This window comes from Nerophis ophidion, linkage group LG12 (assembly GCF_033978795.1).
Source record: "Nerophis ophidion isolate RoL-2023_Sa linkage group LG12, RoL_Noph_v1.0, whole genome shotgun sequence".
Classification (NCBI taxonomy): Eukaryota; Metazoa; Chordata; class Actinopteri; order Syngnathiformes; family Syngnathidae; genus Nerophis; species Nerophis ophidion.
In genome coordinates, this window is record NC_084622.1 from 46,532,604 (window position 1) to 46,550,006 (window position 17,403).

Consider the following 17,403-nt stretch of genomic DNA (forward strand, 5'->3'; position numbering starts at 1 on the left):
GTTTGTGCTGAAAACAGGCAATGACAATGAAGACCTATCTACCTATTTATTTGTTTTTGGTTTTGCTCGAATTAATTTAATGGAATTCCTGTCCTCCTTAAAAGCATCTCGACTTACGTTAAAATAATTAAACCGTGTTAAACATTGTTTTTTTTGTTGTTGTGGCCGCTTGTTGTCACCTGTCAGTCACATAGTTGCATTGCAAAATCATACAGAACAAATTGTAATGAGTTTATTTTGTTGGGTTTGGATTTGGTTTTGTATGTGCCATATTTTCTGTGTGCAGACGATGCTTGAGCAGTGCACACCTAACAGGGAATGTTGCTCACCATACTTACAACACTTTTTAATGTCCTGGGCCCCTGCGGCTCCTACTCCTGTCCTCTCCTTCCCAACTCTTTTCTGATGTCCCGACTTGTGCTTTTTTGGGGGCCATGCTCTTAATTGAGAGGAGGAAGTACCATGAAGTGTGTTGTGGACCAAACCATTTTTATATGAAAGGACCAAGAGGGTTATTGAAATTATTAAAATTACAATATTGTATCACTTTTTTCTTTGTTTTAATTCCGATTCATTGCTATGAATATATATTAGCTCTGTGTATGAATAATCATTTTGTCATAGAGGCTTACTGTACATTTTGAATCTTACTGTGCGACATGTACTGTAGCTTTATAAATATCTCACTTTTTCCCCCTTTTCAGACTCTGAAATCCTTGACCGTCAACGTTCACGGGCCAAAAACAGCGAAGGAGGCGACGTGCCACAGAAATACTTTGTGGTCACAAACAATCAGCTCTTACGTGTCAAGTACCTGTTGGTTTACTCTCAGAGGAGATACCTGTCCAGGTAAAAATCCACACACGTTGGCTTTGGCCAGTGCTTCTCAAATATTTTTTGTCACGCCCCTCCTAGAAAAAATGTAATACTTTGCGCCCCCCACTATCCATCATGACTATAGATAGTATAATTTCTCTATAAAATTGTTATAAGTATACCTCTGCATAACATTGTAAGCTTATTATATTGTCTTGTTCTGTATATTGTACAGTATTTAGTATTTCTACAGTGTTTTGTATATTGTACAGGATTGCTTGTTATTTTTATTGGATAGTAGTCTGTTTATTTCAATTGTTAGTTTTTCCTTTATTACCTCTTGTGTTATTTATTTTACCCCATATTTGTTCCCACAACCGCACCTTAAGTTGGCGTCTTTAATCTCGTTATATGCAAATATAATGACAATAAAGTCTATTCTATTCTTATTAACATTAAAGGAATCAACACACGCTCTCTCACCGTGCTTACAGTGAGGCCAAGTGCTCCATACATCACATCATATTCTGCTATGGCAAAGAAAGCATGTTCCCAGAGGTCACACGCACCCCCTCACTGTTTGAGAAGGACTGGCTTAAGCATGTAAACAAAACAAGCAAGAAAGCACCTTGACCAATGTGTACTGTACATCTGAAATGTTTGATCATAATCTCCACCACTACAGTTGTGATCAGAATTATTCAACCCCCACACAATTTTGGTGTTTTAGCAAGTAGGACATTTATTCCGTATTTTGCTTATAGTCATATCAAATAAATATGCATTAAATAGACAAATGCAAGTTGAATTACAACATATTTTGTAACATACCAAACAGTGTCGTTTCTCTTAATATCTCATTGACAAAATTATTCAACCCTTTGAAGATCATAACTCTTAAGAACAGAATTTGAATAAGGTCTTTTCAATCAGGTGTTGAAAAGACCTTATTGGTTGCTATGCGCTCTGTGATATCCATGTGCCAAGAAAAGAAGTCCCGGTGATACTAAAAGGGACATACTGTAAATAAGACATGTCATTATGAATCTGCCCGTTACTACAGTACATATATACATAAAACTTTGGATGTTTTTAGAGTGCTTATTTTAATGCAATGATTATGTCTCCTTTTTATTATTCGATAACATGTTGGTCGCAGGCAAGCAAAATGACACTGAGGCCATCGAAAACTTTGCACAAACAATAGCTCAAAATCCTTGACCAAAAACCACAACACCACCATCACTGTTTACTTCTCCAAAAATATAGATTGTTAAACTTAGCTAACATTCAAAGATTAGCATCCATAGGAATGGCCCATAGAATCCTAAATAACACTGCACAAGCGCCACTTAAGCACTTTGTCCAGTTGACATCTGCTGTGACAACTAGAAACACAGGAGCCTCCACCAGGGGGCAGTGTAGCGTACCCAGATGTAAAACCTCTTCTGCACAATCAGCCTTTCATATAAAGCCATAAAGGAATGGAATCACCTCACAACAAACTTGAAAAGTCGAACAGATTACTTTTCATTTACAATTGAAGTTAAAAAGTGGCTTTGGAGCAATCAAAGCTGCTCACACGGTCACTAAGGTGGCCACTATATCTGACACATCAACTTCATGTGGATTGTATTTATCCATGAGAGCATTTCTGTTGTAATTTGTGAGGTGTGTCTTTTAAAATTGTGGTTGTTTTTTCAAATAATGACAGATGTGAACAAGAACGTGTATTGTCTTTGTGTGATGATGTAAATGAGGTGTGCTTGCATTGTATATTAAGTATGTGTCCATGAAAGGGCATTTTATGACTTTGCTTAATTTGATTACATGCTATAGTATGACTTTATTGCATGATTTTTGTATCCCTTAAATTTAGTTAGCCAGGGACTCCAGATGGAAATTAGCTATATAGCTATAATCTGGTACAGAACATATCTGTCTTTGAGCTTAATGTTTCTGTGCATTGTCCCTTTAAATAAAACTAAACAAGGTGGAATAGATCATATCCCATTCCCTGAATTTTGGGCCGCCTATTGCTAGCATTTTTTTATGATTTAGAATGTGTGCTGTTGTCTCGTGTAGATATTGTGAACGATGGACAAAATTCCAAAGAAAGTGCACTTCCCTTTTAACATCGCAGAATACAAAATATCCCAATAATAGATAATTACCTTTTTGATTGTATTGTCATGTATAGTTACAGAGCTGCTAATAGATCCAGTAGATCTTCCATGCATTTTTGTCCAAGCTCAATACTTTGGGACAACTTAAATTAATGTTTGGGGTAAGTTTCTGTTTTATTGAGACTACAGGATGGATTGTAGCAGGTGTTCATTTTGGAGATGACTTCTATGCGCTGATTTTAAAGGTAATATTAATCACTTTATTGATGGGCAAAGGTGTTACATCGTCGTTTTTTTCTGACTGCAGTCTTTTTTTTTTGGCTGGGACAAAATGACAGCCGGTAAGTTTGTTTTTATGTGAATAGTTTTTTATTTATTTATTTTTTTTTAACTCCATTCATGTTAACACTGGTGTGGAGGAAGTGTGCACTTATAAAAATAACCATTGAAGTTAATTTCTGCATGGAGTTGTATTTTCTAGCAGTTTGAGTCATTTAAATGGGACCCGCACTTATTTATGGAATTTTGTCTAACATTCGCAATCCTTACATAACACAAGAACATATGTTTTTCTTTTTTTTTTATGCATTCTGACACGTAAATAAACAGTGATAAAAATCAGCGTACAACGAAGCGAATAGGGGTCGCTGTAGTCCGCAAATAAAGCGCTCTAAAAACATCCAAAAACCCCTATCATATGTGTGTGTATATATATACATATATATATATATATATATATATATATATATATATATATATATATAGGCACATTCATAATATGTAGTATTGATGTATTTTGGTGATTTTAGGCATATGGCGGCGTAATAATTTCACTGATGCATCACAACGTTCGCTCTTTCCTTTCAACAACAACACCACTAATCATGCAAAAGTCATGAGATCTATCAAACACTATTTTAGGAGGTTGATCTAGAAGTTTTAGAAAGAGATCCAGCAAGCATCATGCAGCAGTATTGCTAATACAAACTACGAACTAGGGCTGATCTCCATCGATCCCGGTGATCAGCTGTAAGCATATGACCTTTTTCAAACATGGCGGAAACATCTGTTGGAGGTGACCACAGTGGTAAACTGTAGGACGAAACAATGCTTGGTATAATCCCTCACAGTGTGTGTCTGTGTGTTTGTTTACGTTTGTGTGTGAAAGTGTGTCCCAGTACTCCACCATCTCCTTCCACTGTGGCGCAAGTCCGTCTCCTCACGACATAATCAATGTTCAATCAGCGTTGTGCCTCGTCCCCTAACACAGCTGGGAGTGCAGCCCAGCACAACAAAGAAATACGACTAACTCTAGCATAGAAGTTGAAATTGAACTGTAGCTGCATTGTTAGCCACCTCATACTTTTCAATCAATCAATCAATCAATGTTTACTTATATAGCCCTAAATCACTAGTGTCTCAAAGGGCTGCACAAACCACCACGACATCCTCGGTAGGCCCACATAAGGGCAAGGAAAACTCACACCCAGTGGGACATTGGTGACAATAATGACCCAGTGGGACGTCGGTGACAATGATGACTATGAGAACCTTAGAGAGGAGGAAAGCAATGGATGTCGAGCGGGTCTAACATGATACTGTGAAAGTTCAATCCACAATGGATACAACACAGTCACGGGAGTCCAGTCCAAAGAGGATCCAAGACACAGCAGCGAGAGTCCCGTTCACAGCGGAGCCAGCAGGAAACCATCCCAAGCGTAGGCGGACCAGCAGCGCAGAGATGTCCCCAGCCGATACACAGGCGAGCAGTACATGGCCACCGGATCGGACAGGACCCCCTCCACACGGGAGAGTGGGACATAGAAGAAAAAGAAAAGAAACGGCAGATCAACTGGTCTAAAAAGGGAGTCTATTTAAAGGCTAGAGTATACAAATGAGTTTTAAGGTGAGACTTAAATGCTTCTACTGAGGTGGCATCGCGAACTGTTACCGGGAGGGCATTCCAGAGTACTGGAGCCCGAACGGAAAATGCTCTATAGCCCGCAGACTTTTTTTGGGCTTTGGGAATCACTAATAAGCCGGAATCCTTTGAACGCAGATTTCTTGCCGGGACATATGGTACAATACAATCGGCAAGATAAGATGGAGCTAGACCGTGTAGTATTTTATACGTAAGTAGTAAAACCTTAAAGTCACATCTTAAGTGCACAGGAAGCCAGTGCAGGTGAGCCAGTACAGGCGTAATGTGATCAAACTTTCTTGTTCTTGTCAAAAGTCTAGCAGCCGCATTTTGTACCAACTGTAATCTTTTAATGCTAGACATGGGGAGACCCGAAAATAATACGTTACAGTAGTCGAGGCGAGACGTAACAAACGCATGGATAATGATCTCAGCGTCTTTAGTGGACAGAATGGAGCGAATTTTAGCGATGTTACGGAGATGAAAGAAGGCCGTTTTAGTAACGCTTTTAATGTGTGCCTCAAAGGAGAGAGTTGGGTCGAAGATAATACCCAGATTCTTTACCGTGTCGCCTTGTTTAATTGTTTGGTTGTCAAATGTTAGAGTTGTATTATTAAATAGAGTTCGGTGTCTAGCAGGACCGATAATCAGCATTTCCGTTTTTTTGGCGTTGAGTTGCAAAAAGTTAGCGGACATCCATTGTTTAATTTCATTAAGACACGCCTCCAGCTGACTACAATCCGGCATGTTGGTCAGCTTTAGGGGCATGTAGAGTTGGGTGTCATCAGCATAACAGTGAAAGCTAACACCGTATTTGCGTATGATGTCACCTAGCGGCAGCATGTAGATGCTGAAGAGTGCAGGGCCAAGGACCGAACCCTGGGGAACTCCACACGTTACCTTAACGTAGTCCGAGGTCACATTGTTATGGGAGACACACTGCATCCTATCAGTAAGATAAGAGTTAAACCAAGACAGGGCTAAGTCTGACATACCAATTCGTGTTTTGATACGTTCTAATAAAATATTATGATCGATGGTATCGAAAGCAGCGCTAAGATCGAGGAGCAGCAACATAGATGACGCATCAGAATCCATCGTTAGCAATAGATCATTAGTCATTTTTGCGAGGGCTGTCTCCGTCGAGTGATTTGCCCTGAAACCGGATTGAAAGGTTTCACATAGATTGTTAGACGCTAAGTGTTCATTTAACTGCTCCGCAACAATTTTTTCAAGGATTTTTGAAATAAAGGGAAGGTGAGACACCGGTCGGTAATTTACCATGAGGTCAGGATCGAGGTTAGGTCTTTTAAGAAGAGGATGAATAACCGCTTTTTTGAATGCTAGGGGAACAGTGCCCGAGGAGAGTGATAAGTTTATAATATTTAGCACTGATGGACCTAATAATACAAAGAGTTCCTTGATCAGTTTCCCAGGAAGAGGGTCAAGTAAACATGTTGTCTGTTTTATTCCCTTAACACGTTGTAACAATTCCTCTAATGTTATTTCCTCAAAACGAGAGAAACTATTTTGGAGGGCAGTATCCGCCGTATATGCAATCGTGTCAGTGTTAATAGAACCCCGTTGTAGCTGGGACGCATTGTCTTTAATCTCCTTTCTAATGACTTCAATTTTCTTACTAAAGAATTGCATAAAGTCATCAGCTGAGTGGGTTAAGCTACTGGAAGGAGTCCCTTGTTGGGTTAGCGATGCTACCGTACTAAACAAAAATTTAGGATCGTTTTTATTACGGTGGATGAGATTTGAGTAATATTTAGCTTTAGCTAAGGTAAGCATGCGTTTATAAGTTATTAAACCATCACTCCATGCTTGATGGTGCACCTCAAGTTTAGTCGTGCGCCATTTGCGTTCCAGCTTTCTGCATAATAATTTCTGAGCTCTAGTTTCTTCTGTAAACCACGGGGTGCGCTTTTTTGGAGCCTTTTTTAACTTTAGCGGTGCTATGTTATCAATGGTTTCGCGCAGGGCGTCGTTAAAGTTGTTAGTGAGGTTATCAATAGAGCCCACATACTTTGGGAATGGTGCCATTACCGAGGGCAGTAGGTCCGCAAGAGTTGTCGTTGTGGCTGTATTAATGTTGCGGCTGCTATAGCAGTTATTATTATTATTAGTTTGACGAACATGCGTCTGAACCTCGAATTTTATAAGGTAATGATCGGACTTTTAGTGTCTTACAAATTACAGGCCTCAAATTTTAACTTTTTAAGATCAAGGCAAGTGTTGCCTTAAATGAGGGCTCAAATTTTAGGGCAGCTAGGCAAACATTTTTTCTTTCCAGGCAGGGGCTCCAAACCATGCAAGCACACGTGCATTTTTTTTTATTCATTAATATAAACTTGTCAGATTTTTCTCATTTAATGATGCCTTTATCTGTATTTTTACCTTTTGATAGGGGGGAGTATTTTTCTTAAAGTTATGTACATGTAGATGCTGTTTTGGGACAGATGCTAGCGGAGCCGCGTGAGTGGTAAAACGAGAGAAAGAAGGTTCGAATCTGGTAACAAATGAAGGAAGAATTAATTCCCAAGAAAAACAGCAGGGGGTCCATTGTCTGGCGGTGGTTTTCTTTCAAGAGGGAAGATGTCGAATAGACAACCATTATTTGTCAAGTGTGGGGCAACAGTGTTGCTACAAAAAGTAGCAATACTGCTAATATGTAGCATCATTGGAAAATTCACCTGCTCGAGAATGAAGAGTACTTTCTCCGCATGTCAACATCTCCATTCGCTGCCACACGCCCACACCATCAAAATGCAGAGGCAAACATTTCCAGATCAACAGCGTATAAAAAGAAAAGTCAACAACAGATGGATATAACGTCCGCAGGAACCTACCACATAGTGAAAGACATACACTATTTGATTTCCTATCATGCAGATCATTTTTATTTTACATTTATTGAAATATCTTGTGTGACATCATGCACAAAAGTGCACTTTATTTGTTTTAAACTATTGTAGTGGCGTTCTGTACAAAAAGTGCACTTTAATTTAGTGTTGTTTTGATATGTCATCTTAGTGACATCATGCACAAAAGTGCACTTTAATTTAGTGTTGTTTTGATATGTCATCTTAGTGACATCATGCACAAAAGTGCACTCATAGCTTGGTTTAAAATGTCTCTGACAATCTTGCACTTTCTGTTTTGGAAATGACAATGTTTGTGTCAAGGCTTAATAACTGTTTCATAAATACACTTTTAGTTGTGATTTCCCTCTCTGCATGAAAGTTTAAAAGTAGCATATATGAATGCAGTATGTGTTTGAATGTAGACACATAGAATCATCATACTGCTGTCATTATATGCATCAAGTGTTCATTCAAGGCTAAGGCAAAATATGGAGATATACATGCTGTATCGTCACATGGCCTAAAACAATGGAGATATTAAAAAAAGGCCATATCGCCCAGCCCTAGTCCAGAACACGTTTTGCTTTATACATTATTGACGTGTTTCTTGCTACTTTAAGTTGTATATTTGTTGTATGTTTGACCTTGGAGATAGTGTACGTAGGAACCCTACAGGTTGTTGTTTTGATATTTAATATAATCACATGAACTGAGAGTACTGTGATTCTACTGGATTGACATGATCAGTGTGGTCTGATGCAGGGTTTTTTCCCTCTCACAGACATTCCCGCAGTAATTCCTGGTTCCTGAGACACCACTTTGCCATCATGATGAGTCTCTACCTTCTGCTGCTCATATTCATTGGCACCTTCAACTCCAACGCCTTCATATCCTTTTGGAACCGACAATTCAGATGACAAGACAAAAAAAACCCCAAAAAACTAACTGACTCGGGTCTTTATCCACTGTGCCTTCCTGGTCAGACCCCAACTGGAGGCCTCGACTCACTGACTCATTTCCTACTCGTAGCGAACACATGACTTCTTCCAACTGTCGTCGCTGTGCAGACACGGGAACTAAATTGTCAGCAGATGTAACCGTCTGACTCAGGCCTGGGCAATTGTTTTGACTCGGGGGGCCACATTTATATATAAAATATATATACAAACCTTGTGTCCATATGAGTTGGGAAATTGTGTTTGATGTAAATATAAACAGAATACAATGATTTGCAAATCCTTTTCAAGCCATATTCAGTTGAATATGCTACAAAGACAACATATTTGATTTTCAAACTCATAAACTTTTTGTTGTTGTTGCAAATAATCATTAAGTTTAGAATTTGATGCCAGCAACTCGTGACAAAGAAGTTGGGAAAGGTAGCAATAAATACTGATAAAGTTGAGGAATGCTCATCAAACACTTATTTGGAACATCCCACAGGTGTGCAGGCTAATTGGGAACAGGTGGGTGCCATGATTGGCTATAAAAACAGCTTCCCAAAAAATGCTCAGTCTTTCACAAGAAAGGATGGGGCGAGGTACACCCCTTTGTCCACAACTGCGTGAGCAAATAGTCAAACAGTTTAAGAACAACCTTTCTCAAAGTGACATTGCAAGAAATTGAGGGATTTCAACATCTACGCTCCATAATATCATCAAAAGGTTCAGAGAATCTGGAGAAATCACTGCACGTAAGCGGCATGGCCGGAAACCAACATTGAATGACCGTGACCTTCATCCCTCAGACAGCACTGTATCAAAAACCCACATCAATCTCTAAAGGATATCACCACATGGCTCAGGAACACTTTAGAAAACCACTTTCACTGAACACAGTTGGTCACTACATCTGTAAGTGCAAGTTAAAGCTCTACTATGCAAAGCATAAGCCATTTATCAACAACATCCAGAAACACCGCCGGCTTCTCTGGGCCCGAGATCATCTAAGATGTGGAAAAAGTGTTTCTGGTCTGACGAGTCCACATTTCAAATTGTTTTTGGAAATATTCGACATCGTGTCATCTGGACCAAAGAGGAAGCGAATCATCCAGACTGTTATTGACGCAAAGTTCAAAAGCCAGCATGTGTGATGGTATGGGGGTGCATTAGTGCCCAAGGCTCGGGTAACTTACACATCTGTGAAGGCACCATTAATGCTGAAAGGTACATACAGGTTTTGGAGCAACGTATGTTGTCTCCCATGGAAAATGTGTGGCGCATTATGAAGCGTAAAATACGACAGCGGAGACCCCGGACTGTTGAAAGACTGAAGCTCTACATAAAACAAGAATGGGAAAGAATTCCACTTTCAAAGCTTCAACAATTAGTTTCCTCAGTTCCCAAACGTTTATTGAGTGTTGTTAAAAGAAAAGATGATGTAACACAGTGGTGAACATGCCCTTTCCCAACTACTTTGGCACGTGTTGCAGCCATGAAATTCTAAGTTATTTGCAAAAAATAAATACATTTTATGAGTTAGAACATCAAATATGTTGTCTTTGTAGCATATTCAACTGAATATGGCTTGAAAAGGATTTGCAAATCATTGTATTCTGTTTATATTTACATCGAACACAATTTCCCAACTCATATGGAAAGTAAGTTTGTAAAAAAAAATGCCTATTATGAAGGATAAAACACTGAATATTGAAAAAATATGAACATCACACCCCCTTTTGATCGACATATTTTACAATCAAGTGAAACGCAATAAAAATGCAGCAAACCGTGAAAATCTCTTTCCATGTCTGTGTAAACACTTCCTGTCTGAGCTGCTGCGACGTAGATGACCATAGTAACTCATTACATGACCATAGTAACTCATTACATGACCATAGTAACTCATTACATGATCACAGTAACTCATTAGATGACCATAGTAACTAATTACATGACCATAGTAACTAATTACATGACCGGCGTGGCGCAGTGGGAGAGTGGCCGTGCGCAACCCGAGGGTCCCTGGTTCAAATCCCACCTAGTACCAACCTCGTCACGTCCGTTGTGTCCTGAGCAAGACACTTCACCCTTGCTCCTGATGGGTGCTGGTTGGCGCCTTGCATGGCAGCTCCCTCCATCAGTGTGTGAATGTGTGTGTGAATGGGTAAATGTGGAAGTAGTGTCAAAGCGCTTTGAGTACCTTGAAGGTAGAAAAGCGCTATACAAGTACAACCCATTTATCATTTATAATTAGATAAACATAGTAACTCATTAGATGACCATAGTAACTAATTAGATAAACATAATAACTAATTAGATAAACATAGCAACTAATTAGATAAACATAGTAACTCATTAGATGACCATAGTAACTCATCAGATAAACATAGTAACTCATTAGATAAACATAGTAACTCATTAGATAAACATTGTAACTACTTACATTAACATAGTAACTAATTAGATGACCATATTAACTAATTAGATGACCATAGTAACTAATTATATGACCATAGTAACTAATTATATGACCATAGTAACTCATTAGATGACCATAGTAACTAATTAGATGACCATAGTAACTAATTAGATGACCATAGTAACTAATTACATGACCATAGTAACTAATTAGATGACCATAGTAACTCATTAGATGACCATAGTAACTAATTACATGACCATAGTAACTAATTAGATGACCATAGTAACTCAGATGACCATAGTAACTCATTAGATGACCATAGTAACTAATTACATGACCGTAGTAACTCATTAGATGACCATAGTAACTAATTAGATGACCATAGTAACTCATTAGATGACCATAGTAACTCATTAGATGACCATAGTAACTCATTAGATGACCATAGTAACTCATTAGATGACCATAGTAACTCATTAGATGACCATAGTTACTCATTAGATGACCATAGTAACTCATTAGATGACCATAGTAACTCATTAGATGACCATAGTAACTCATTAGATGACCATAGTAACTCATTAGATGACCGTAGTAACTCATTAGATGACCATAGTAACTCATTAGATGACCGTAGTAACTCATTAGATGACCATAGTAACTCATTACATGACCATAGTAGCTCATTAGATGACCATAGTAACTAATTAGATGACCATAGTAACTCATTAGATGACCATAGTAACTCATTAGATGACCATAGTAACTAATTACATGACCATAGTAGCTCATTAGATGACCATAGTAACTCATTAGATGACCATAGTAACTAATTAGATGACCATAGTAACTCATTAGATGACCATAGTAACTCATTAGATGACCATAGTAACTCATTAGATGACCATAGTAACTAATTAGATGACCATAGTTACTCATTAGATGACCATAGTAACTCATTAGATGACCATAGTAACTCATTAGATGACCATAGTAACTCATTAGATGACTATAGTAACTCATTAGATGATCATAGTAACTCATTAGATGACCATAGTAACTAATTAGATGACCATAGTAACTCATTAGATGACCATAGTTACTCATTAGATGACCATAGTAACTCATTAGATGACCATAGTAACTCATTAGATGACCATAGTAACTCATTAGATGACCATAGTAACTCATTAGATGACCATAGTAACTCATTAGATGACCATAGTAACTCATTAGATGACCATAGTAACTCATTAGATGACCATAGTAACTCATTAGATGACCATAGTAACTCATTAGATGACCATAGTAACTCATTAGATGACCATAGTAACTCATTAGATGACCATAGTAACTCATTAAATGACCATAGTAACTAATTAGATGACCATAGTAACTCATTAAATGACCATAGTAACTAATTAGATGACCATAGTAACTCATTAGATGACCATAGTAACTCATTAGATGACCATAGTAACTCATTAGATGACCATAGTAACTCATTAGATGACCATAGTAACTCATTAGATGACCATAGTAACTCATTAAATGACCATAGTAACTAGTATATAATCCCAAAGCGCAGATTCCATGCATTGAAATACTTAGTATAGTTGAAGACTTGTGGTCATTATAAAAGATGAGTGCACATCATAATGGCAGCTACACTTTACATCTTAAACATCTAAACAAAGGATTTGGGAATATCCGGGGGGCCGCATGTGGCCCCGGGCCTTCATTGCCCAGGTCTGGTCTGACTTCTTCCTTTTTAATATGTCTGTGTAAAAATAAAAGTACAGCACAGTCTACCAGGTTAAAAACCTCTTTTGGGTTGTGAAATGAATCACCTGTGCAGATTTGTAAAGAAAAGTCTTCCTCCCATTGACCAAAGCTGTCATGCATGACTTGACACGAGATCTACTACACACCTTGCTGGACTTGACACGAGATCTACTACACATGCATGACTTGACACGAGATCTACTACACATGCATGACTTGACACGAGATCTACTACACACCTTGCTGGACTTGACACGAGATCTACTACACATGCATGACTTGACACAAGATCTACTACACATGCATGACTTGACACGAGATCTACTACACCTTGCTGGACTTGACACGAGATCTACTACACATGCATGACTTGACACGAGATCTACTACACACCTTGCTGGACTTGACACGAGATCTACTACACATGCATGACTTGACACAAGATCTACTACACATGCATGACTTGACACGAGATCTACTACACATGCATGACTTGACACGAGATCTACTACACATGCATGACTTGACACGAGATCTACTACACACCTTGCTGGACTTGACACGAGATCTACTACACATGCATGACTTGACACGAGATCTACTACACACCTTGCTGGACTTGACACGAGATCTACTACACATGCATGACTTGACACGAGATCTACTACACATGCATGACTTGACACGAGATCTACTACACACCTTGCTGGACTTGACACGAGATCTACTACACATGCATGACTTGACACGAGATCTACTACACATGCATGACTTGACACGAGATCTACTACACATGCATGACTTGACACGAGATCTACTACACACCTTGCTGGACTTGACACGAGATCTACTACACATGCATGACTTGACACGAGATCTACTACACACCTTGCATGACTTGACACAAGATCTACTACACATGCATGACTTGACACGAGATCTACTACACACCTTGCATGACTCGACACAAGATCTACTACACATGCATGACTTGACACGAGATCTACTACACATGCATGACTTGACACGAGATCTACTACACATGCATGACTTGACACGAGATCTACTACACATGCATGACTTGACACGAGATCTACTACACATGCATGACTTGACACGAGATCTACTACACACCTTGCTGGACTTGACACGAGATCTACTACACATGCATGACTTGACACGAGATCTACTACACACCTTGCTGGACTTGACACGAGATCTACTACACATGCATGACTTGACACGAGATCTACTACACACCTTGCATGACTTGACACAAGATCTACTACACATGCATGACTTGACACGAGATCTACTACACATGCATGACTTGACACGAGATCTACTACACACCTTGCTGGACTTGACACGAGATCTACTACACATGCATGACTTGACACGAGATCTACTACACACCTTCCTGGACTTGACACGAGATCTACTACACATGCATGACTTGACACGAGATCTACTACACATGCATGACTTGACACGAGATCTACTACACACCTTGCATGACTTGACACGAGATCTACTACACACCTTGCATGACTTGACACAAGATCTACTACACATGCATGACTTGACACGAGATCTACTACACATGCATGACTTGACACGAGATCTACTACACATGCATGACTTGACACAAGATCTACTACACACCTTGCTGGACTTGACACGAGATCTACTACACATGCATGACTTGACACGAGATCTACTACACACCTTCCTGGACTTGACACGAGATCTACTACACATGCATGACTTGACACGAGATCTACTACACATGCATGACTTGACACGAGATCTACTACACATGCATGACTTGACAGGAGATCTACTACACACCTTGCATGACTTGACACGAGATCTACTACACACCTTGCTGGACTTGACACGAGATCTACTACACATGCATGACTTGACACGAGATCTACTACACATGCATGACTTGACACGAGATCTACTACACATGCATGACTTGACACGAGATCTACTACACATGCATGACTTGACACGAGATCTACTACACATGCATGACTTGACACGAGATCTACTACACATGCATGACTTGACACGAGATCTACTACACATGCATGACTTGACAGGAGATCTACTACACACCTTGCATGACTTGACACGAGATCTACACATGCATGACTTGACACGAGATCTACTACACATGCATGACTTGACACGAGATCTACTACACACCTTGCTGGACTTGACACAAGATCTACTACACATGCATGACTTGACACGAGATCTACTACACATGCATGACTTGACACGAGATCTACTACACACCTTGCTGGACTTGACACAAGATCTACTACACATGCATGACTTGACACGAGATCTACTACACATGCATGACTTGACACGAGATCTACTACACACCTTGCTGGACTTGACACGAGATCTACTACACATGCATGACTTGACACGAGATCTACTACACATGCATGACTTGACACGAGATCTACTACACATGCATGACTTGACACGAGATCTACTACACACCTTGCTGGACTTGACACGAGATCTACCACACATGCATGACTTGACACGAGATCTACTACACATGCATGACTTGACACGAGATCTACTACACATGCATGACTTGACACGAGATCTACTACACACCTTGCATGACTTGACACAAGATCTACTACACATGCATGACTTGACACGAGATCTACTACACACCTTGCATGACTCGACACAAGATCTACTACACATGCATGACTTGACACGAGATCTACTACACATGCATGACTTGACACGAGATCTACTACACATGCATGACTTGACACGAGATCTACTACACATGCATGACTTGACACGAGATCTACTACACACCTTGCATGACTCGACACAAGATCTACTACACATGCATGACTTGACACGAGATCTACTACACACCTTGCTGGACTTGACACAAGATCTACTACACATGCATGACTTGACACGAGATCTACTACACATGCATGACTTGACACGAGATCTACTACACACCTTGCTGGACTTGACACAAGATCTACTACACATGCATGACTTGACACGAGATCTACTACACATGCATGACTTGACACGAGATCTACTACACACCTTGCTGGACTTGACACAAGATCTACTACACATGCATGACTTGACACGAGATCTACTACACACCTTGCTGGACTTGACACAAGATCTACTACACATGCATGACTTGACACGAGATCTACTACACATGCATGACTTGACACGAGATCTACTACACACCTTGCTGGACTTGACACGAGATCTACTACACATGCATGACTTGACACGAGATCTACTACACACCTTGCTGGACTTGACACGAGATCTACTACACATGCATGACTTGACACGAGATCTACTACACACCTTGCATGACTTGACACAAGATCTACTACACATGCATGACTTGACACGAGATCTACTACACATGCATGACTTGACACGAGATCTACTACACATGCATGACTAGACACGAGATCTACTACACACCTTGCTGGACTTGACACGAGATCTACTACACATGCATGACTTGACACGAGATCTACTACACACCTTCCTGGACTTGACACGAGATCTACTACACATGCATGACTTGACACGAGATCTACTACACATGCATGACTTGACACGAGATCTACTACACACCTTGCATGACTTGACACGAGATCTACTACACACCTTGCATGACTTGACACAAGATCTACTACACATGCATGACTTGACACGAGATCTACTACACATGCATGACTTGACACGAGATCTACTACACATGCATGACTTGACACAAGATCTACTACACACCTTGCTGGACTTGACACGAGATCTACTACACATGCATGACTTGACACGAGATCTACTACACACCTTCCTGGACTTGACACGAGATCTACTACACATGCATGACTTGACACGAGATCTACTACACATGCATGACTTGACACGAGATCTACTACACATGCATGACTTGACAGGAGATCTACTACACACCTTGCATGACTTGACACGAGATCTACTACACACCTTGCTGGACTTGACACGAGATCTACTACACATGCATGACTTGACACGAGATCTACTACACATGCATGACTTGACACGAGATCTACTACACATGCATGACTTGACACGAGATCTACTACACATGCATGACTTGACACGAGATCTACTACACATGCATGACTTGACACGAGATCTACTACACATGCATGACTTGACACGAGATCTACTACACATGCATGACTTGACACGAGATCTACTACACATGCATGACTTGACACGAGATCTACTACACATGCATGACTTGACAGGAGATCTACTACACACCTTGCATGACTTGACACAAGATCTACTACACATGCATGACTTGACACGAGATCTACTACACATGCATGACTTGACACGAGATCTACTACACACCTTGCTGGACTTGACACAAGATCTACTACACATGCATGACTTGACACGAGATCTACTACACATGCATGACTTGACA

At 39.8% G+C, this 17,403-nt stretch overlaps 1 protein-coding gene across 1 annotated transcript in view; it reads left to right on the top strand.

Annotated features, from left to right (window-relative positions):
- Positions 1-8,946, top strand: part of LOC133563503 (protein mono-ADP-ribosyltransferase PARP16-like) — a 32,489-nt gene extending 23,543 nt beyond the window's left edge. Inside the window, exons 6-7 of the mRNA XM_061917664.1 lie at positions 705-849; positions 8,515-8,946. Coding sequence (XP_061773648.1) covers positions 705-849; positions 8,515-8,650 — 281 coding nt within the window. The 3' untranslated portion in view covers positions 8,651-8,946. The remainder of the gene's footprint in view (positions 1-704; positions 850-8,514) is intronic.
- Positions 8,947-17,403: the final 8,457 nt, after the last annotated feature.